Source organism: Lontra canadensis, unplaced genomic scaffold (assembly GCF_010015895.1).
Source record: "Lontra canadensis isolate GAN:19392208 unplaced genomic scaffold, GSC_riverotter_1.0 scaffold133, whole genome shotgun sequence".
Classification (NCBI taxonomy): domain Eukaryota; kingdom Metazoa; phylum Chordata; class Mammalia; order Carnivora; family Mustelidae; genus Lontra; species Lontra canadensis.
The window spans coordinates 3,707,787-3,730,639 of record NW_022631127.1 but is presented as its reverse complement, the minus strand read 5'-3'; the positions used below and the strand labels follow the sequence as shown (position 1 = coordinate 3,730,639).

General features: G+C 39.5%; 1 protein-coding gene across 5 annotated transcripts; it reads right to left on the bottom strand.

The window, feature by feature from the left end:
* Positions 1-7,971: 7,971 nt before the first annotated feature.
* ZNF35 (zinc finger protein 35) lies at positions 7,972-19,992 on the bottom strand. 5 transcript variants are annotated; one of them, XR_004380880.1, is made up of 5 exons: positions 19,952-19,992; positions 17,696-18,011; positions 16,586-16,730; positions 8,838-11,518; positions 7,972-8,299 (listed from the first exon to the last, which is right to left on the bottom strand). XR_004380880.1 is itself a non-coding variant. In XM_032842864.1 (4 exons), exons 2-4 carry the CDS (start codon positions 17,885-17,887, stop codon positions 10,272-10,274), a joined length of 1,584 nt encoding a protein of 527 aa, XP_032698755.1. In that variant the 5' UTR covers positions 17,888-18,011; positions 19,952-19,992; the 3' UTR covers positions 7,972-10,271. The 5 variants fall into 5 exon arrangements, 4 of the variants coding, with proteins under 4 accessions (XP_032698755.1, XP_032698757.1, XP_032698756.1 ...); XM_032842864.1 differs by having other exon boundaries at positions 7,972-11,518; XM_032842866.1 differs by having other exon boundaries at positions 7,972-11,518; positions 17,696-18,014; positions 19,952-19,982.
* Between the last annotated feature and the right edge of the window lie 2,861 nt (positions 19,993-22,853).

Genomic DNA, 22,853 nt, shown 5'->3' with positions numbered 1-22,853 from the left:
CAGTTTCACTCTGCATTTGGCTGTCCAATTTTCCCCACACCATTTGTTGAAGAGACTGTCTTTTTTCTCCATTGGATATTCTTTCTTGATTTGTCAAAGATTGGTTAATCATTGAGTCGAGAGCACTCTTCTCAGTTCTCTGTTCTGTTGCATTGATCTATGTGTCTATTTTTGTGTCAGTATCATACTGTCTTGATGATTGCAACTTTGTAATAGAGTTTGAAGTCCAGAATTGTGATGCCACCATATTTGGCTTTCTTTTTCTCAACATTCCTTTGGCTATCTGGGGTCTTTTCTGGTTCCATACAAATTTTAGAATTATTTGTTCCAGTTCTGTGAAAAAAGTTGATGGTATTTTCATAGGGATTACACTGAATGTGCAGATTGCTTTAGGTAGCATAGACACTTTAACAATATTTATTCTTCCAATCCATGAGCATGGGATATTTTTCCATTTCTCTGTGTCTTTTCCAATTTCTTTCATGACTATTCTATAGTTTTCTGAGTACAGATCTTTTGCTCTTTGGTTAGATTTATTCCTAGGCATCTTATGATTTTAGATGTAATCGTAAATGGGATTAATTCTTTAATTTCTCTTTCTCCTGTCTCATTGTTGGTGTAGAGAAATGCAACTGATTTCTGTGCATTGATTTTACATCCTGCCATTTTGCTGAATTCCTGTATGAATTCCAGCAATTTTGGGGTAGAGTCTTTTGGTTTTTCCACATAAATAATCGTATTATCTGCAAAGAGTGAGAGTTTTACTACTTCTTTGGTGATCTGGATGTCTTTTTCTTTCTTTTTGTTGTGGGATGCTGAGGCTAGAACTTCTAGTACTATGTTGAACAGCAGTGATGAGTGGACATCCCTGCTGTGTTCCTGACCTTAGGGGAAATGCTCTGTTTTTCTCCATTGAGAATGATACTCACTGTGGGTTTTTCATAGATGGCTTTTATGATACTGAGGTATGTATATCCCTACACTGTGAAGTTTTAATCAAGAAAGGATGCTGTAGCCACTTTGGAGAACAGTGTGGAGATTCCTCAAGAAATTAAAAATAGAGCTTCCCTATGACCCTGCCATTGCACTACTGGGTATTTACCCCAAAGATACAGATGGAGTGAAAAGAAGGGCCATCTGTACCCCAATGTTTATAGCAGCAATGGCCATGGTCCCCAAACTGTGGAAAGAAACAAGGTGTCCTTCAACGGACGAATGGATAAGGAAGATGTGGTCCATACACACTATGGAGTATTATGCCTCCATCAGAAAGGATCAATACCCAACTTTTGTAGTAACATGGATGGGACTGGAAGAGATTATGCTGAGTGAAATAAGTCAAACAGAGAGAGTCAATTATCATATGGTTTCACTTATTTGTGGAGCATAACAAATAGCATGGGGGACAAGGGGAGTTATAGAGGAGAAGGGAGTTGAGGGAAATTGAAAGGGGAGGTGAACCATGAGAGACTACGGACTCTGAAAAACTATCTGAGGGTTTTGAAGGGGCTGGGTGTGGGAGGTTGGGGGAACCAGGTGGTGGGTATTGGAGAGGGCATGGATTGCATGAAGCACTGGGTGTGGTGCAAAAACACTGAATACTGTTACACTGAAAATAAATTTAAAAAAAATTTTTTTAAAAAGAAAGGATGCTGTGCTCATACAAACCAATTCTTACAAGGACCAACAACTCAACAAAAAACTTCTAAAGAGCACGAACAAGCAAATGACAGAAAAAAGAAACACAAGACTTTGTAAACACCTGACATGATATCCAGTTTCACTCCTAACTGAACACAAAATAAAACATGAGAGAAGTTTTTACTTGTCAGACCAGAAAACAATAGTTTTAGAGAAGACTCATGGAAATGGGAATTTTTACACACATACTGGGAAATGCATTTGCAATTTCAATCAAAATACCAGAAATAACTACCCTTTATCAACTTACCCTGCAAAGTCACACACACAAGATGGTGTGCCAGACTATTCAGCATGGCATTGTTTATAAAACAAAAAATAGAAAAGAACCTATGTGCTCTACCAATAGGATACGCTACATGAATCGTGGTACATCCATACAATTCACTATCACATAGCAAAGAAAAAAGAAAGAATGACATAGATCTTATAGGCTAATATAGAACCATCTCCAAGACACACAAATTAAAAACAAAACAAATCAAGGTGTAGACAGTCCATATCCTAAGCTCCAGATTATGAGTGTGTTTAAAGGGAGATACATAAGACTATAAATGTAAGGACTCTCTCTGGAAGATCAAGAAATTTCCAAGTTATTTCCAGAGTATTCCTAACCTGGAGTGCTCTAGGCTAGAAGGAAGACTTACTCTCTGTTGTTTCCTTTTGCAAATTTTGATGAGAAGGGTCTTTGGAGGGACATTGAGAAAGTAGCCTGGAAGAAAGGGGCAAAGGCTTTGACCCAGAGTTATTCTAACATTGACTGTGAACAACACTCTTGAAAGTAGGGATTATAAAAGAACTTCCCTCCTCAGGTGAGGACTAAATCAGATAAAGAATATTTGGCATTTAGCCTCCCACACAGAAATCCCTCAATAATGGGGTGGTTACAACCTTGCTACTAGGACTTTAGTTGCTTCTCCCAAACCCCTGCCCTACAGGGGCAACTTACCCCTTGCAGGGTAAGTTGATAAAGAGTAGTTATTTTTGGTATTTTGATTGAAATTGCAAATGCATTTCCCACTGTGAACAAAGGGTGGCCCCAGAGAGTCACAAGGAAGCCAGGGCTTCTCAGGTCTGGGCCAGGAATGATGGGTCACAAGTCATGTTTCACCAGAGTGTGGAGGCTGATTTCCGGCTTGGGGATTTGCTGCTTGATCTTTCATGCCTCTAAGGCCTGCTCATTCCATCTGTGCCTTTTATTCTGGCCCCAACACCGCCTGAGTCAGAATCTCCCTTGTAGTCTGACAAAAGCCATCTGTATGGTCTCCAGGATTCTTTTCTCCCCTCACCAGCCTAGCCTCCACACTCCAGCCACAGCTATATGTCACAATCAGTGTGGTTATACATATTCCCTGACTGAACTCTGTCCACCATTAGGTCCTTGGTAACTGTCTCTTTATTCCCCAGTTCCTTATTCTGCAGCTCTCAACTACCAAACTCCCCGAAATTTTCTCATCACTCTATGACCATGAATCTTGTTTTGTTTTTTGTTTTTAATTAGCTTTTCTCCTCCTGATCATAAAAGTAATTGAGGTATATTGCAGAAAATACACATGGGGTGCCTGGGTGGCTCAGTGGGTTAAAGCCTCTGCCTTCGGCTCAGGTCATGATCCTGGGGTCCTAGGATCGAGCCTCGCATCGGGCTCTCTGCTCGGCGGGGAGCCTGCTTCCTCCTCTCTCTCTCTCTGCCTGTGTCTCTGCCTACTTGTGATCTCTGTCAAATAAATAAATAAATAAATCTTTAAAAAAAAAAAAAAGAAAGAAAGAAAATACAGACAAAGCAGCAAAATTTAATCATTAACCATGCCATGTATTGCTGTCTTTAGTCTTTTCTATGCATGCATATTTAAGAAAACTGGGCTATCTGAACCCACCATTTAATTTTGTACTTAGCATTGTCCATTTAATATTGGGAATATTTTATAATACTAAATATCCTTTAAATTATGATTTTAGTGGTTGCATAATATTCAAGCATATCATAATTTAATCATTCTCCTATCACTAATCACTTGGGTTGCTTTCTTCTTCTTCTTCTTCTTCTTCTTCTTCTTCTTCTTCTTCTTCTTTCTTTCTTTCTTTCTTTCTTCTTCTTTCTTCTTTCTTCTTCTTCTTTTTGTAAAACAGTAACACTGGCAAAATATTCATTTTTAGGATAGCTAGGTGGTAGTACTATATCCAAGCATATCAACATTTTTTTAAATGTTTTAACTTCCCCTAAAAGGATAATGAATTATAATGACTTAAAATGTATAAATAATAATGTGATGAGGAGAACAAATCTCTATAGGATGGAAAAATGCACTGATATAACCTGCCAAATCCCAAAGCAACTTGGCATTTGGAAACCCCAGGTATATTAAGGGTGGGAGGGACAAGTGAGGCTAAAAATAACTGCATTAACCAAAAGTCTGTAATAACACTTGATTTTCTTCTCTCCCACTCCTTGAGAAGCATTATGTCATCCAAACCCCAGATAAAAACAGCAGAGGATTTCCGGCTAAAGAAGCATATGAGCCCCACACAAAAGATCTCAGCATTCTGGCATTGGAGGTTTCCAGGGAGTTTGCTCCCTACCAAGTACTCTAGAAGGATGCCTCTTAACTGAGTAAATCCCACTCCCACAGAGATCTCAATTGGACTTTTGATACATACACAGAGATTTATTTGTATCTGTCAGTAAGAATCACAAAATATTCAAGGAAAGTCTCCAATGAGTAAACAAGAGAAAAAAAAAAAAAGGACCCAGGGGCAAGGGCATGAAGGGGTGAGATATCAGGTGACAGAGAAACCTTTAAAAAAAGGTATCTCTAAAATGAGAATAGTATGCTATAAAAAGGGAACAAACGGGGTTGGGGGGGGGCTTTTTAGAAATTATTGCCAAAATCAGAAATTCACTAAACAGGTTGAAAAATAATGAAGGTATTCTCCCTGAAAATAGCACAAAACAAGGACATGGTAATAACACAGAAAACAGTTGAGGATCAATCCACAAGCTTCAACATTTGATTGACAGGAATTCCAGAAAGAGTAAAAACGGGGGGGGGGGGGAATGGAAGGGGGAATCATCACATAACACAAGAAAATTTCCAAGAATAAAAGTAACTTGAATCACTAGATTGAAAAATTCCACTGAGTATACTGTGAAATCGAGTGCACCAAGAATAAAGAGGTGACTTTAAAAGCTTCCAGGCATGGGCGTTTGGGAACGGATCACAGTAATGCAAGTAGTATTTACTGTAAAAGAAGAATCAGACTGGAGGGACTCAGTTGGTTACGTGGCTACCTTCAGCTCAGGTCAAGATTCCAAAGTCCTGGGATCAAGTCCCACATCAGGCTCCTTGCTCAGCCGGGAGCGTGCTTCTTCTCCCTCTGCCTGCTGCTCCCCGTTTGTGCTCTCTCTGACAAATAAATATATAAAATTTTTAAAAAATCAGATTGGAACCAGGCATCTACACGTTCTGGGGAAATTTTTCAAGGTAAAATTACAGAGCCAAAGTACCAATCACAATTGAGGACAGAGAAAGATTTTTTTTATATATAAGTCCTCAGTAATTTTGTCTTTCATATACTCTTTCTTGGCAAGTGACTTGAAAGTGTGCTGCAGTGAAATGATGGAGTTAATGAAAAAAGAGAAACATGTACAATTCAGGATACAATGAAGTTCCGTATAACAACGGAACAGTGGGCAGGAAAACGTCAAGGACAGAACACCGCAGGAAGCCAGAGATCACTTGAAGAGAGAAAAGAGGACTCAACAGAGTATCTAATTGAATGGAGAATCTGAAAATCACTCAGAGTATGCTAAAAGCCATCAGTACAAGGGGAAAAGAAAGACAACTAAAAACTACAGTAAAAACAAAACGCAGTGTGTGTGTGTGTGTGTGTGTGTGTATAGTCATAGCAAGCTACTTAGATCTGCAATATTTATATGGTCATAATAACATCCATGCTGTTTATTTTCAATTTTTAGAACAAGTCAATAAACAAAGCATAAAGGACTAACTATGGTTACAGAATAGAGTTCAAGAATCAGACTTGACATTGTCAGAGGCAGAGAGGTGGAAAGGGAAGGAGAAAGAAAATGGCAGGGTATAGCCCACATCTTAAAATACAGATTTAAAATACTGCTTATAGTTAATACAATAAAACCAAATATGTAAATATAATAATTTATTCTCTTCCTGATTATAAAATTCTTGTTCCTTATAGAAAATGTGGAAATTACTTAAAAAAATGACTTTTAATCACCCATAATTCTATAATCTATAGGATTAGGTTTGAACCTAAGTTCTGCAGTTTACCATCTATCTGTATGGCTGTGAATATCATTTAACCACTTACATTTTCTTATACTTCCTTCATATAACTTATCTGCTATGTTTTAACAGTACAGAGTATATGAAACATTATATGAGAACTGTACTATATACACAATTAATCCATTTTTCTCACTTTAAAGCATAAAGTAGATACATACCATATGCTCTTCCATACTTCTAAATATATACTTGCTAAATGGCAGTCAGAGGGCTCCCAAAGATGAGATTGGAATCAAATCTTAAAAGAAATCTAAAGCTAGGCTCAGTAGATAGGGGGGGTGGATAAGAGGTGGTGGTAATAAGCACCGGAAACAGTGTGATCAAAGGCACAGAGAAAAGCAAGCCCATGCCTCCAGTCTACAGTAAAAAGTACATGGAAACTGGAAAGATAAGGTTGGAAAGAAACTGTAAAGACCTTAGTAAATCATGTTAAAAGGTCCAGAGAGGCTTCCTATGAAACATCAGGATTTGGTAGGCCTTATTTGCCTTTGGACTCCAGGAACTAGCACCATATTTGCCACAGAGTGAAAAGTACTGTTGTAGCAAAAGAATGATACACAGAAAGCCAGAAATACGTCCTGGATTTCCAGTTTGGGTGCTGGATAATGCTGTAATTTGCTTAAGGAAGGAATCCAGGAAAAGCAAGATATAGAAGGTTGTTTTGGGGCAACATCCAGAGCTTCTAGACCTCACTTTTTTTTTTTTTTTTTTAATGCCACTGGCAATTATGTAGTACAATCCCCAGGTGTGACTTTAGGCCCTAGAGGATTCAAGAACTGGCCTCAGTGAAACTATATGCTCCCACAAATGAGCAAAAAACTGAATGTGCTATCCGCATTTCTTTGGAAGAGGCTTTACAACTTCCATTAGATCCTCAAAGGGACTGTGAGCCCAGAAAGATTGAGAACACTGGATGGAGGAGCAAGCAAAGTGACAGATGTGAAAGGACACCAAATTGCCTCGGCAAGGGAGGGAAGGGACCCAGAACATAGATTAGCTTTGTCCAAAATCTTCGTCCTGAGCTTGGAGGAATCCATGGGCAATTGAGGGGTGTGAGTGTATGTATGTCAATGATGATCCTCTCCCATGCCCCCCAAAGTACAAGATTTTATTATCACTTTCACATCACTGTGCTCCCCTTAATACATAACTGTTGCACCCACTTGAGACTTCTTGGCTCTACTCTTAATACCCATCAATTGTCCTGGCTCTGATAGCTCTCGGCAATTTAAGAAACAGGGCTTGAGTTCCCACTCGCTTCTAGAAATAACAGCCAAGGGAGAAAGGAGTTGACTTCTAGGAAAAGAAAAACCTAAGCCAACAGTGACAACTGAGAGTAGCCACTTCTCATCTTCCCAAAACCATACCAAAAAAGGAGGGCAGTAATTTATTTTGAGGGCTAGAAATGAATTGGAAGTAAGATTTGTTAGCTGAGTAAGGATCTGGCCTGGTAATCCACTAGGCTCACATGATTTGTGTAGGATTGGAGGTCCTGAACCTGGGTGCAGGTTTGTGGAAATAAAGACCTGGAAATGAAATACAGTAGAAATGTAAAAAGTAATTTTGTTGAATGGGGAATATGAAAGTATGTTGTGCAAAACTTGATTTGCTCATATATATATTTGATATATTCACCTAAAATACAAATAAAGTTAGGGCACACAATCCTTACAGCCAAGGTACAGGATATCCAATGCAGCCAAGATTGTTAGCATCCTGTTTTGCTGAAACCACACAAAGCACTCTGCACATCTACATCTTTATACTAGAGCTTCCCCACTCCACCTTTGAACACATGCATTTGTGGCCTGCAGAATTTATTTGACTGAAGTGTCCCCTTATCTTGGTTACACACTGGGTTCCCCTCCAGAATGGGGGGGGCGGGCAACAAAACAAAAACTTGATCCTGAGAATGAAAAAATAATTTTAAGTACACTAGGTGATTCTAACATGCAGCCAAGTGAATACCACTGTTAACACTACAAGGCTGGGTCAGTGATGCCCAAATCTAGCTTTACATCACAATCACCTGCATGGCCTTTTTGAACTGCCTAAGAACAACAATCTTTAGCAAGGAAATCACAATCATCCATGACAATCATTCAAATAGGAGGATGAACATACAATGTGAAGCTAAAACAATTTAACTGTCCTAAGGATCCTAACCTGGTTGTTATCTTTCAGGAAAGTGCACTTTTGGTCTTTTGACAGGTCCATGTCACAGATTTATTCCCAATCTTCAGACCTGCTCTCCCTCTCTTCTGGGCTTCCTAATCCTGCAGGGGGTAAAAAACCCAAGCTCGTTCCTCAGCAGATACATGGTATTATCTTTGGATCTCTCCACTCCCAGGTGGGGGACAGGAATAGTTACTTTCAAGGTCAGTGAGTGCATGAGCCTTTTTGATTCTCACTTTTGAATCCTATTAATTTCTTAGAATTGTGTATGATTTTAGAGTGCAAACTTGGAAAAAGTGGTGCACATGCTTGAATGAAAGACCATGGTTGAAGGGGAGAAAGAGGAAATAAGCTTTCTTGTTTATGCCTTCTGTACATGAAAGTGCTCTGTAAAATATAAAACAAATGCGCCAGCAAGAAGAGTCCCAATGGTGGGACTTCTACATAAGAGTTGCACCAGATAGCTTATCACCAGGTAGGGCTTTTTTATATGCTCTTGCCCAGCAGGGTGAAGAGGCAGACCCAGAACTTGGGAAAACTCAAATTCCGGTTTCAGATTTGCTGCTTACTAGTCACACTGCCTAAGGCACATCCAAAAACCTGTCACCTCAGCTTCCTCACCTGATAGAGACCATATACCTCCTTCTCAGGCTCTCGGCAGATCTGAGTGGGAATTACAGGTGGTTAGACACAGCACAGCAGAACAGAGAACCCGATTTAAATCCTGGATTTGAACGTAAGCTGTTCTTTGTTGTTTGACCACTTTTAGCTAAATGGGGCAAACACTTCTTTCAGTGTTCTAAGGATCTATGTGAAAGCATAAGAGAAGAATTGGGGGATTTTGATTCTATACATGAAGGTATATAAACAAAGAATTAACTTCTATATTAAATACAAGGCAGTATTATATAGCTCTACCTATTGCATAGTTTTATAAATCATTTTTTCCAGGAATAAAGGCTCAATGGTAACAAAAGTTTATCTTACCTTAGCCAGTTTCTTCATCTTTCTAAGTTTTCACATTCCAATACCTTTGAACTTCTCAAAAAAGTAAAGACCTTAGAAGTCCCACTCTGCCTCCTCCCTCTTCCTATATTTCCCTCTTTGGTCCTCTCAAAATTAGGACTCCATTATTTCTTCTGAAGACCAGCCAAAAAGTGAGAATGACACTCAAACTGAGACCCCTGGCTGGGTCTGAGCAGAACAAGCATAGGTAATATGAGCATGCCTCTCTGCAAGCTTTATTCTTTGACTCTATATGGGAAGGGGACTATTAGAGGTATCTCATTATGATAGAATGCAATGAAGTCAGGGTCACTTGGGAGAGTTGTTTATGTTAGCAAATGAATACTGCCTGGCAGTATTTGTGGCCCCGGTGTTTTGTCTCCATCAATCCTCAAGTGCTTGGCCACACAGACGGCAGAATGGAAGACTCATGAGATGTCCCTAGAGCTTTACCATAAGGTACATGAGGTATACACAATTAAGAGAAATAGCTGTTTTCCTACTTCTATCCATTTTAGGAGCAACAGATGGTTGTTTTGGTTTTCTTTCTTTTAATGTTTAAATTGCCTAAGGAATGGAAAGCTTATAAATGTTCACAGGTGAGTTGTTGGTGAATTGCTACCCCATGCAGTCTCCTTAACTAATCACTGCTTCCTAACCCAAAATACTAAAATACAAGATTCAAAGTTCAGAATCCCACCACGCAGCCTTATAAATAACCTGCCCGTTGCTCAAGAAACTAAGAGTTTTAAAAAACAAGATTAAGTTAAAATACCTTTCCTCAAATAGGATCTTTATCACTTAGGTTTGTATGACCCATTTCTAAGAAAGCCATGTTCCGTTTCTAACATGACCAATGCTGGTACAGTTAAAAAGAGTCCTTGCCTTTAGGTGCTTAGCTTCCATGTTTTTTAAGTCAGCCTCTGAAATGCTTCTGTGATACATTCTTGAAAACTGTTACTTTTAAGAACATGGTGGGTCTCATTTTTACAGAGGAACAAAACAGCAAAGACGTGTCCAATCAGGGTGTAGTGGATTATGATCAATGCCTGGAGTAACAAGTACTTATTACTCAACAAGATGGGTTCTGTGGTGTCGCATGAGGTGTGAGTTAGAAATGAAAGCTGCACCACACTTGGCACACTCATAGGGCTTCTCCCCAGTGTGGGTTCTCTGGTGCACAGTGAGGCTTGACCTCTGCCGGAAGGCCTTGCCACACTCATTGCATGTGTAAGGTTTTTCCCCATTATGAATTCTCTGATGAATAAGCAGGTATGAGCTACACGTGAAGGCCTTCCCACACTCATTACACACATAAGGAAGATCTCCACTGTGAATCCTCTGATGCACAATAAGGCAAGACAGCTGACTGAAGGCTTTTCCACACTCACTGCAATCATAAGGTTTCTCCGCAGTGTGAATTCTCTGGTGCACAATAAGGTGTGAAAAACAACTAAAGGCTTTTCCACACTCTTTACACTCATATGGCTTTTCACCAGTATGGCTTCGTTGATGTACAATAAGATTTGCACTCTGGGTGAAGGCTTTGCCACAATCATTACAGGCAAAGGGCTTCTCCCCAGTGTGGATCCTCTGGTGGACAATGAGGTTTGAGCTCCGAGTAAATGTTTTCCCACACTCATTACATTCATAGCATTTTTCTGTAATGTGAACTTTCTGGTGCCGAGCAAGTTGTGAGCTATAACTGAAGGCTTTTTCACATTCACTGCACTTAAAGGTTTTTTCTAAGGAGTGGATTTTTTGATGTACGGTCAGATTTGAACTCTGAGTGAAGGCTTTCCCACATTTTGAACAAACATATGGTTTCTGTCCAGTGTGGATTCGCTGATGCACAACAAGGTTTGCACTCTGAATGAAGGCTTTCCCACACTCATGACATTCGAAGGGCTTCTCCCCTGTGTGGATACGCTGATGCACTACGAGGTTTGCACTCTGACTAAAGCCTTTCCCACACACACTACATGTAAAAGGTTTCTGTCCAGGCTGGCTCTTCTGATTTTTTAAAGAGCTACAACTAAGGCTGTATCTTTCCCCAGATTTCTGACATTTCTGATCTTCCTCTACTTTGAAGCTTTCAGGTACATGACAGTCCTTCACTGTCACATGTCTGAAATCTTTCTTTTCCCTCTTAATTCTCTGCCTCTTTAACATGTTCCCTTTTTCACAGGCTTCTCCTAACTCAGGTCCTTGAGGATTAACTTTCTGGATTCTTCCTGACTTTATGAATGGTTTTTCTGCTTCATCACATATCTCAGTTTTTGGAACCAATAACTGTGGGTTCTTGGTTTCAGCACCTGAAACAATAAATAGAAAGTACAAATGTCAGCTGACATTCTGGCCAAGAAAAAGAACAGCATCATCAAGTGATAAATATCAGGAAGTACGTGACTACAGTGTACATAAAATGTCTTCATCAAAGGAAAGAATTCCCCCCACATCACCTCTCCCTCCCACACCCACAGCAGAATCCACTGATTCATGGTCTTTCCAGCACTTCCAGTAGACGTCCAACCTACTGCCTCATGCCAGGAAAGCCATCTTCAGACAGCTCTCCTGATTGTATGATGAAGGACTTTTTTTTTTTTTTAAGATATTTTTTATTTATTTGACAGAGAGAGAGAGAAAGAGAGAGAGGTCACAAGTAGGCAGAGAGGCAGGCAGAGAGAGAGAAGGAAGCAGGCTCCCTGCAAGCAGAGAGCCCGACGCGGGGGTCGATCCCAGGACCTGGGGATCATGACCTGAGCCGAAGGCAGAGGTTTTAACCCACTGAGCCACCTAGGTGCCCCTGTATGATGAAGGATCTTACAAGTAAGACCAGTTATGAAGGACACCAATCTCTACCCAGGCTTGCTTCCTTACCTTAGCCACTTAGTGTGGATTTGCTTACAACCAACCAGTTAATTAGGGACATTCCATCCCTGGAAATGAAGATCTATGCAACCTAGACTTTTGTGTATGAGGAAGCTGGATATCAAAGAAAGAATAAGAATGGACACAAAGGGTCATACTGCATGCCAAAAGGACCAGAACAGCTAAGAGACCTGAAACATTGAAAGGCTATGCAGCACAGAGGTTAAGAATGGGGATTGTGGGGTGCCTGGGTGGCTCAGTTGGTTAAGCAACTGCCTTTGGCTCAGGTCATGATCCCAGGGTCCTGGAATCGAGTTCTGCACCAGGCTCCCAACTCCACAGAGAGTCTGCTTCTCCCTCTGACCTTCTCCCCTCTCATGATCTCTCTCACTGCCTCTCTCTCAAATAAATAAATAAAATCTTTAAAAAAAAAAAAAAAGAACATGGATTGTGGAGCCAGACTGCTTGGTTTCAAATACCTGCTCTGCCACTTACCAGCTGCATGACTTTGGGTTAGTAATTTAACTTCTCTGTGCCCGTTTCCTCATCTCCAAAGTAGGGACAATATCTATCCCATAAACCCTGAAAACATTAACTGAGTTAGTCTATAGCAATGTCTGAGAATAGCCTTGGAGCATAGAATGTGGCTCTGTGAGGGTCTGCAGTGACTTTGAGCTGTGCTATGGGTCCATATGTCAGGGCCCAGGAGCAAAGATGAACCTTAGGGCATAGGAGTTGTTATGGTGATAGATGGCAACCCTAGAAGGGACTAAAGAATGTGAACAGAGTAAACAGCTGAACCCTTGTGTTGAGCTAGCAGCTTCGCTTTGTGTCAAGGAAAGCTAATCTTTCTAAGTTGGAGACATTATGCAGCCTGTTCCATTATGCCAATATCACAAAAACACCAAAACATCCTAAGTTTTAAAACTCTTGACCAGGATTCTAGTTGCCTCAGAACCCTAATGGTGTCAGAAAAGGGGGCCTGCAGTCAGTAACATCATAATTCTTTATGTTTGTCTCCTCTCTACCCCTACTACCCTTGATCTAAGAATGTGCACCCATAGAGCTTAGTGTTGGAAGAATGAACCTTTCAACAGTATTTGAATTATACCAAGCTCAAGAGCACTACCCAGATAAGAAGAAACAAGGGCAATCAGCAGTGGGAGGAAAGCCTCCAGAGGGGAGATGTTCCTACTGGTGTCAGCTTAGAAGCAAGCAGGAAAGCTGTGAGCTGCAGGTCATGCAGCAGCTGTAGAGGGGAGAATCTAGCATCTACAAAACATCCCACCAGCACAGACCAGGCAATTCTCCAACCTAGTAGATGAGTGAGTGAGAGGGATGTCGGGATACAAAGCATCAAGGGCGGGCAGGGAAACAGCCCACTATGCCTGGTTATGACAACAGTGACATGACACTCCCATCACAATCATTCAGATAAAGATGGGTGATGCTGGAAAAAGGAAATGCGTGAGGGCTGCATATAGCAGAGCACTGAATGTGCCGACAACAAATACTAAAATGCTACTATTTTTCCAGTTATTTCTATTCCTACTCTTCTGGTATCTTTCTCACATCTATTCTATTTTTCTCCCTGTAGTTTAACTGCCCTTACCTCATTTTTTTCTTTATTTTTTTAACTGAAGTACAATTAACATACAGTCTTATGTTAGTTTCAAGTGTACAACATATTAATTGAACAATTCCATACATACATTCCATGCTCACCACCCTAAGTATAGTCACCATCTGTCTCCATATCTTCTTTCTTATTTTTTTCCCCACTATCTCTTTCCCTTACTGCCACTTCATTTCTCCTCTCTTGGTTTTTATTTTAAAAATTAGTGTGTGTGAAATATTCTGATTTTTTCCTTGTAATGGTTTCATGTGTCTTCTGCTTTTCTTTTGCTCATGACCTTCTTCTCTTTTATGTTCTCTACTTCTCTTTTTCCCATACATCTCACCTAATTTTTCTCGTTTCTAACATTCCCCCCCCCCGCTCTTTTCCATTTCCTCCTTCTTTCCTTTAGCCCCGTATCATCACTTAACCCATCCCCCATCAAGCTTCTCTCCAACAAGAGCAAAGTCCAAGAATTCTTTAGTCTATGACCTCAGTTCCACCCCCTGACCTCATTCCTACTTGTTTTACCATGAGATTGAGAACACTAGAAAGACATGAAAGAGAAGACTGGTGGGAATTATGGACCAATTAGAACCAATAACAGAAACAATTCCTCTTATTTGCATCATGCTCTCTGTCAAAATTATTTCAGAAGCAGGTACAACTGTGGCCTACAAAGGTCTCCATGTAGTGGTTATTTAACAGTTGCATCACAGGGATGAAGAGCGAGGATCTTGGACAATGCCCAGGGTATAAGAAAAGGAAAGAAGGCTCATTCTGTGTACTCAAGCTCAAATCCCCTTGGGTTATTAATTAGCCAATAGTGTAGAATCTATACCTCTCGCTTATTTGAGATGGTATTTTTCCTTTTTTGGATCTTGAAGGATTATTGTAACCCTAGTAAAGAAATAAACTAAAAATGTACTTATAATCAACTAAAGGGTAGGCAAAGTAATAACTTTTGAAATCAATTCTTTCCTTTCATTTTTTTAAAAAGAGATCTGAAATGCCATACAAGTCTGCCATCTTACCTGGTGAATGTATTATACAATAGGAAAGGTAATTTAATTTACTAAATTTCTAAGTCATTAATTAGATTTACAAAAGCCATGTGTTTATCAAGATTTTATACATAAGATTAGAAAGTCTGCCTACTTAGGTGTTTGAAATGTTTTAAAGAATTGTATATTAAATTTGAAACTTAATACATTTTATATATTTTTATTTGAGAATGAAAATGAGCAAATTTTTATATAAAGAAATTGATATGTAGGTAGAACAAAATGCTTTAAAAAGTTTTAAAAAATTGTAAAACCTCAGGTTAACGAAACATGAATCAAAGAAAAAGTACAAATATTCTCATTTTTATAAAAATTTTTCTAGGTATATAAGTAGAATAAAAATAAATTATGTTTAAATGTTTAAAAACTTTTAAATGCAAAACTTTAATAAATTCAATAGTAATTAATACATAGGAAACTGCAGATAAAACTCTTTCAAATGTTAACCACCAGTAACACAACAAAATTTCCAAAACGTATTCATGTGTATTATACATTTTATCATCAAGATGAAACTATTCTCCTTCACCTCTGTGGGAGCTTAAAAAAAAAAAAGGACAAGACTGTTTTATTCACCCTTATTCACCTATCACACTACCCAGCACATAGCAAGCAGGCCCCCGTAAAATCCTGTTTTACTGAATGAATACACTCCAGCTGACAGAACAGGAAATGGAGGTCGAGAGAGAAAGGATTTGTTCAAGGTCACAGAATTATCAAATGCAGGGCAGCAACTGCATTCAGATCTTTCTCTTGTCACTGCTGTTACCTGCTGCTATGCAAACAGCTGGCAGCACACAGAAAGGTAAATTTTGGCTTGGAACAGGGTCTTGAGGTAGGAGGCAAAGAAGGAAAACAGTGACTGGGGGATGGGTCTCAGTGCTAGAGTTAACACAGTGAATGACCACCAAAGCAAGCAAACAGAAAAGAAGTGATAATATACAAAATGTACCAGAGAGAATGGAATAGAGAGCAGAAAGTAGGCAACAGAAGCTGCTGACAGTTAGGGGGAATGATTAAAGAAGAGACAAGAAAATGAAAGGTAATAATCCTAACCTTCTGCACAATACTGATTTAAGAAAGTGGTTAGTCTGAGGAATGGGTTAGAGAACAGAGTGGGTTCAAAATATTCAGGTGTAGCTCTGCACCAGGTAGATTTATTGAATGTGAGTGCCAGAAGGGCCTTGGCAGTCATCCAGAGATTACTTCTACAACACAGGACCCATGGATACCATATTCTTGATCCACAGTTACACATCACTCCTCCATAGGTAAGCTTCTGCCATTGTCAGTCAGACATAGCCTGAGTCCCAGCTTAGAGACAGAACCAGGTGATAAGCCAGCCATCTGTACCATCCATGAAGACCGAGCTTTGAACATCAGCATAGCTGACACACCTGCTCAAAATCCTCTGGAATCTGCATAAAGATTTATAAAAACAGAACATTTCCAGGACATTTCCTTAAAATCACCACAAAAACTGACGATTCCTATCTTAGTTAGCACCAACCAATGATAAACACAAGGCATATGAAGAGGATGTGTCTCCGTGTGTAAATAGATATAAAACTTGCTAATCAGTAAATGTGATTAAAGGAGAATTTGGGAGTCCACCTGTGTTTGTCTGATGTCTTAAGACTGTGTGCAAAATAAGCCATCTCCTGTGACAAATGCATATGCATCTTTTGACATTCCTCTATCCAGCTCTCCCTGATAGTTCTGATACCTCAATACTCCATGCTTCTCAAGTTAGGAGACCAGACCACCAGTCTCTTAATAGATTTTTGAGAAACCCCAGTGGTCAGATTCTGAATCCGGGGGTTGAACCTTACCTAGAGAGGTCATGATCCCATGAGTCTCCAGTATCTCACTCTTGGCCAGAGTCCCTGGTAATGAGTAGCTGCCAATGGCTGAGGTAGCAGGTGCCTCCTGTGTTGCTTTCAGGATAACAGCCATGTCCCAGAACATGTTTGGACCCTAAAGACAAGAAAGCATAGGTCAGTTTATGAGGGGATTGTCAGTGGGAGGTGATCTGATTAGTTCTGAAGATGAAACATAAGTACCTATTCCTGGAGACCATAAAAAACACATTTTTAAAAAGATTTTTAACTTGAAAACAAAAACAAACAAACGAACAAAAATAAAGGAAAATAAAGTCAGGGTCTTCTCTGATCCCTAGCATGAGTCAGAGAATCAAGCCTGCAATGTTCTTCTCTATCACTTTGATTTCACTGCATTGCCCACTCTTGCATCCAAAACTAGCTTGCCAGAAAGTGCATGAAAAGAGCATATGAGGAGATTTTCCAGGGTAGAGTTTTCTGAGGTCTAAAGATCAGAGAAGCAAGATTATGATCTTTGGGAAAGAGATTTCCGGCTAGTGATGTTAAGGAGCAAAGTTTGAAAACATTACAGAACACAGTACAGTGTATAGCCTCGCTACATGAAATGCAACCCACAGATCACCATCACCTGGGAATTTGTGAAAAGTACAGAATCTTAACCCAGACCTTCTGAATCAGAATCTGCATTTTAACAAGACCTCCCAGTGATTAAAATTTGAGATATTAAATCATATTAAATTTTGAGAAGCATAAGTTAGAGCTATCTATTCTGACTGGAGTCACCTGAAGAGTTTTTAAAAAACACAGATGTCTGAGTCACACAGCAAGATTCTCATTTAATTGGAACCAAGTATGGCATGAGCATCACAATTTTCTAAAAAGCTCCCCAATTAATTCTGTGTAGCAAGGTTTGAGAACCACTGGTTTACAGGAAGCACCAAATGTCCCATCAATCAGAAGAAACTGTTTCTATTATATTCCAAAGGCTAAAGGCCAGAGACCTAGCCAGGAAATAATACTCTAGATGTGGAAGCAGAGGGACATAGTCCCCTCTGAAACCACTTGAGGTCTTCAGGTCTCTCCTCCCAGACCACTATTTACCTTTTTCTCCTGTTCTGATATATCAAGGCCTGTCTGAGGACCTTCCCCAGAAGCCCAGATTTTTATGTTCTCAGAGTGTACTTGTTGGCTGGATGCCTGACCCATGAAGTTTTCTTCCTCTTCCTCCTCCTTTTTCACTGTCAATGAGCCCCAGGGAGCTAAGGCCATGGCCTCTCTTGGTTGTGTACTCATCTTCTTTGCTCAGGACAGGAACTCTTATAGCTGGGGGCTGCCCAGCAGAGGTCAAGCCCCATCTAATCTTTAAGTTTCAAAAACTTCTTTCTGAATTTCTTCCCAGGGCCAAGATGAAGGCTGTCTACTGAAAAACCAGAAAACATTGTTAGTATCAAGCAGAGGTTTGCCTGGATACCGTTAAGCCTATTGGCCAATTCACCAGTGCTTAGGCAGCAGCCACTACAGCAAGAGTCAGCTCTAGTCCTCCTTCATAGGAAGGAGAGAGTTCAACTGCAAACACGTAATTTATTCCCACAGCAGTCACATTACAAACAGCTTTATGTTTGTTGATTTTTTCCTGATTATACAGTTAATGTATTTTTATTATAAAACCTGAAAAATACAGGAAATGACTAAGAAACATCAGCCCTACTCCACCCTCAAAAAGCTGGAGCACTGAATTTAAGATATTTCTTTTAAGAGAAAACTTTATAAACCACTGACAACTATGAATTATTAAATTTTTTGTTTTTAACTATGGGGATATATATTTTCACAATTATCACCATGGTTTTTTTGTTTTCTTTTTTTTTTTTTAAATACACAATAGCATAAACTAAAGAATCTCAAGAAAAAGACTGAGAGTCTAGACACCATTTAAGGTGGTCATCTCTAGGTGACTGTGTTTATTTACAGGTAGTTTGAGCTTCTTCTTGTTTGATGTTTACTTTTTCCATTTCTTCCAAATGCCTCATATTACTCTTAAGATTAAAAAAAGAGAAGCTTTATGTTATCATTCTTCATGGTTATTTTCAGTAGCTATACAATAACCTATAGTATTAATTCTCCTAATCTGTCATTCTCATACAAAAAGGATCAAGATGTGCAAGTAAATACATGCCCTACACACATACAAACTGTAGTTATCAGTCATCAATGTTTTCTCTCCATTTCCATTCAGATAATGTATACCTTTACATATACTGCTTATTTTCCCCCAGAGATTAGATCACACTTGTGCATTGTTCTGCATTTAAACTCAATTTCTATATTTTGCATACTATTCCAAAGTCTTAGATAGATATTTCAGTATAATTACATGCAGAACTACCTCATTCTGGCACAGTATTACCAATTATAGCTATATTATAACTTAACCAACCCTATTTATGAGCCATTACTTTAGTGAAAGGAGTTTTGATTGTTTCCAGTTTATAGTCTTAACAATGTTAAATTTTTTTCTGTGCAAACTTTTTTCTTCTGCTGAATTATACCTTCAGGATAGAGATTACTGGTTTAAGGATTTCATGGTTGATATACAGTGCTAAATTGCTTTCTAAAAAGATCACAACAAATCACACCACCAATACCCTTGTATCAGAGTCAAGCCAGCACATCTTTGTTGTTGTTTTTGTTGTTTAACCGGTGAATAAAACGAGCTTACTAGTTTACTTTACAATGAAGAAATTAAAATTTTTCTATTCCCCTTCAGTTTTATTGGGGGGGGGTGCTAAATTTTATTAAGTCCACTTTTGCTATTATTGAAGTAATCCCATGCTTTCTCCTATGTCAACTTACTGGAAATTTACCGGACACATGGAATTTCTTACATAAGGCAGTAATACTTTCACTCCTGGAACAATTCTCAATCCTGGAGGCTTATTCTTTCCATGACTAGTAAATTCTACCATGTACGAGGCCCTTCACACTCATCTCACCTGCTTACAGGCGGACTGCCTCCTTTGAGCACTCTTACCGCCACACCAGATAACAGTCCCCTATCAAGGGCTTCCCTTTCAGTGTCTTTTCCCTATTTCCAGATGTGGCAACCCACCTCCTCCCCCCTTCATACCTCAAACAGCCCTGTTCCCGTGGTGAGCCTGGCCCCTGGTGCTGTCCGTGTCCAAGGTCCGCGTCCAGACCCCCAGCAGGCGGCAGCCGTGTTTCTAAAGTGGTGGGACGCGGAGCCGCCCTAGGGACAGACAACCCTGGGCCCCCGAAGTGAGGTCGCGGCAGTCCGCCCCCGGGATGGCCCCTCCCGCACCTGCGACGTCCGTGCCCACCCCGGCCAACCCCACTGACCGTGTTCACGGAAGAGAGCCGGCCGGAGCTCACCGGCTTTGTAGCAAAAGGCTGGCAGGATCCTACGAGCTGCGCCTGGCGGCGCGAGAACAATGACCGGACAGGAAGTGCCTCGAGACGGGCTTCCGGCTTCCCAAGTCGCCAGGCCGGCCTCTCTAGGAATCTCGGAGGTGCTGTCTTCTCTGTGGGTGTCCAATACCGCCTCCGACCAGGGATGGGAGCAAGTGTTTAGGAGGGTGCAGGTGTATTGTGACCCTGAGCTTCAGCGGAGGGTACATCCCCTGACTCGGCAGTGCTTACGCGAGGCGCATACGCAGGAGCCTGAAGCCAGAAAGCATTTGTATCTAGAAAGCTCTGAAAATTTTGCCTCAAACGTTTTATTTTGAAATACAAACGGTACAGAAAAGTTGAAAGAATGGTACCATGAATACCTGTATCCTGCATCTGGACTCAACATGTGGCTACGTTTTCCTTCTCTCTATATATATACTTAAAAATATTTTGAAAGTTGTAAGCATCAAACCACTTCATTCCAAACACCAAAATGCATCCTTTAATAATAATATTCTCCAAACGTTATAATACCACCATTACATAATGGTAAGAAAATTAACAATTTCCTAATATCATCTAATATCCAATCATATTCAAATCTCCCCAACTATCCTAAAATGTGTATTTCATCATTTTGCTTTCAAATCGGTTTCACACAGTGCTTTTGGTTATGGCTTTTTTAAGGTCTTGTTTTACCTTTTATTTTTAAAGACACCCAGGAAGTTAGAAAGATAATACCCTTCCCCCAGTTTCCCTCAACAAGTACAACTTAAATAATTATTAATATAAAATCAGGAAATTGACACTGGTACAATGTTTGTGTAGACTTCTACATCATTTTACCACGTGTATTTGTGTAACCACTATCACAATCAAGATACACTACTGTTCCAACATTACAAAGACCTTCCTAAGTGCTACCCCTCTCTCTCCCTCCTATTCCCTCCCATCATCCCCAACCTCTGGCAACCACTAATCTTTCACCTCTATATACTTTTGTCATTTTATAATATTATATAAATAGAACCATACAGAATACAACCTTTAGAGATGGGATTTTTTTTCAAACTCAGCATAATTTTCTTTAAATTCACTTGTCATTGCAGCAATGGGTCATTCCATTTTATTACAGAGTAGTAAGTATTCATGGTATAAATAGAATACTATTCTGAAGGGGCGCCTGGGTGGCTCAATTGTTAAGTGGCTGCCTTCAGCTCAGGTCATGTTCCTGGGGTCCTGGGATGGAGCCTCGCATCCAGCCGCCTGCTCAGCTGGAAGCCTGGTTATCCCTCTCCCACTCTCCTACTTGTGCTCCCTCTCTCGCTGTGTCCCTGTCAAATAAATAAATAAAATCTCAAAAAAACAGGAAGTTTTGGCCACTTGTTGAAGCTATTTGTGTTACTTACAGATTCTATTAGATCTTACTTACAGATTTTAGATCTTATTTACAGATTTTGATTATTAGAAATAAAACTGCTGTGAACAGTGATGTACATGTGTTACATCTGAGTTAAGTTTTCATTTCTCTGGGGGGTAAATGCTCAGGAGTACACAAACTGGGTCATATCATAGTGCATATTCGGTTTTGCAAGCAACTGCCAAACTGTTTTCCAGAGTGTATCATTTAACATCCTCAGCAACAGACAAGACCCAGTTTCTCTGCGTCCTTGCCAAGATTTAATAATGCTATGTATGTTTTTCTTTTTTAAAGCTATTCTGTTGGGGTGCAGTCATTTTTAACTTATATTTCTCTACTGGCTAATGATGGTTAAGTATCTTTTCATTTGGTTATTTCCTATTTTGGAGAAATGTTTTTACATGTATTTTGCCCATTTTTTAATTGAATGAATCTATCATTGTTGAGTTTTGAGATTTCTTTATATAGTCTAGATACAAGACCTGTTGGATATATATATGATTTACAAATATTTCCCCAAATCTGTAACGTCTTATCACTCTTAAAAGTTTTTTTCTTTTTCAGAGCAAATTATTTTAATTGTGATGACATCCAACTTACCATTTTTCCTTTTATGGAGCCTGCTTTTGATGTCAGTCTAAGAGTTCTTTGATTAGTCCTAGATCCTGACTATGGATGGATAAATGGATGGATGATATATGTCTATGGATATCAAATTCCACCAGTAGCCTTTGTTGGAAAAGATATCCCTCTTCTACTGAATTACTATTGTACCTTTGTAAAAAATCAACTGGGCATTTGTGTGAGTCTATCTCTGGCACTTAGCATCTTATGGTTCTTTAACATCTTTTAAAAAATAACCTCTCACCCCCACTTCCTATACATTTCATTCTGGAAATTTTAATACATATATAAAAGCAGAAATCAGTACAATGAACTCCCAGTATTCATCCAGCTTCGACAATTATCAACTCTTCCTTTTTCATCATATTTTTGAAGAATCCAGTGCAGTTTTCTTATACAATGTACCCTGTTCTAAATTTGTTTCTTGTGGTGTCATTTATCTTGTTTGTCTGCTTCCTGTATTTCCTATTAACTAGCAATTAGGTCTAAGAAGCTTAATAAATTCGGGTTACACTTTTGGCTTATTGCATCACATGAGGAGGCACATAATGTGGTCTTGATCTTAGTGATGGATAAGAGGTGAATGCCAGTTTCTCTGTTAGAGTACAACTTTCCCTTTATAATTACATAATCTGTAGTGATTCTTCTGTAGCAGAGATACAAAGCATCTCCATATACATTACCTCGTAAGAACCTTGTGAGGTAGATATTCTCCTCCCTGTTATACAGATGAGGAAATCAAGGCTCCAAATAATAAACACATCTGCCCAAGGAAAGTGGCAGAAGCTCACTTTTACCTAGGTTTTA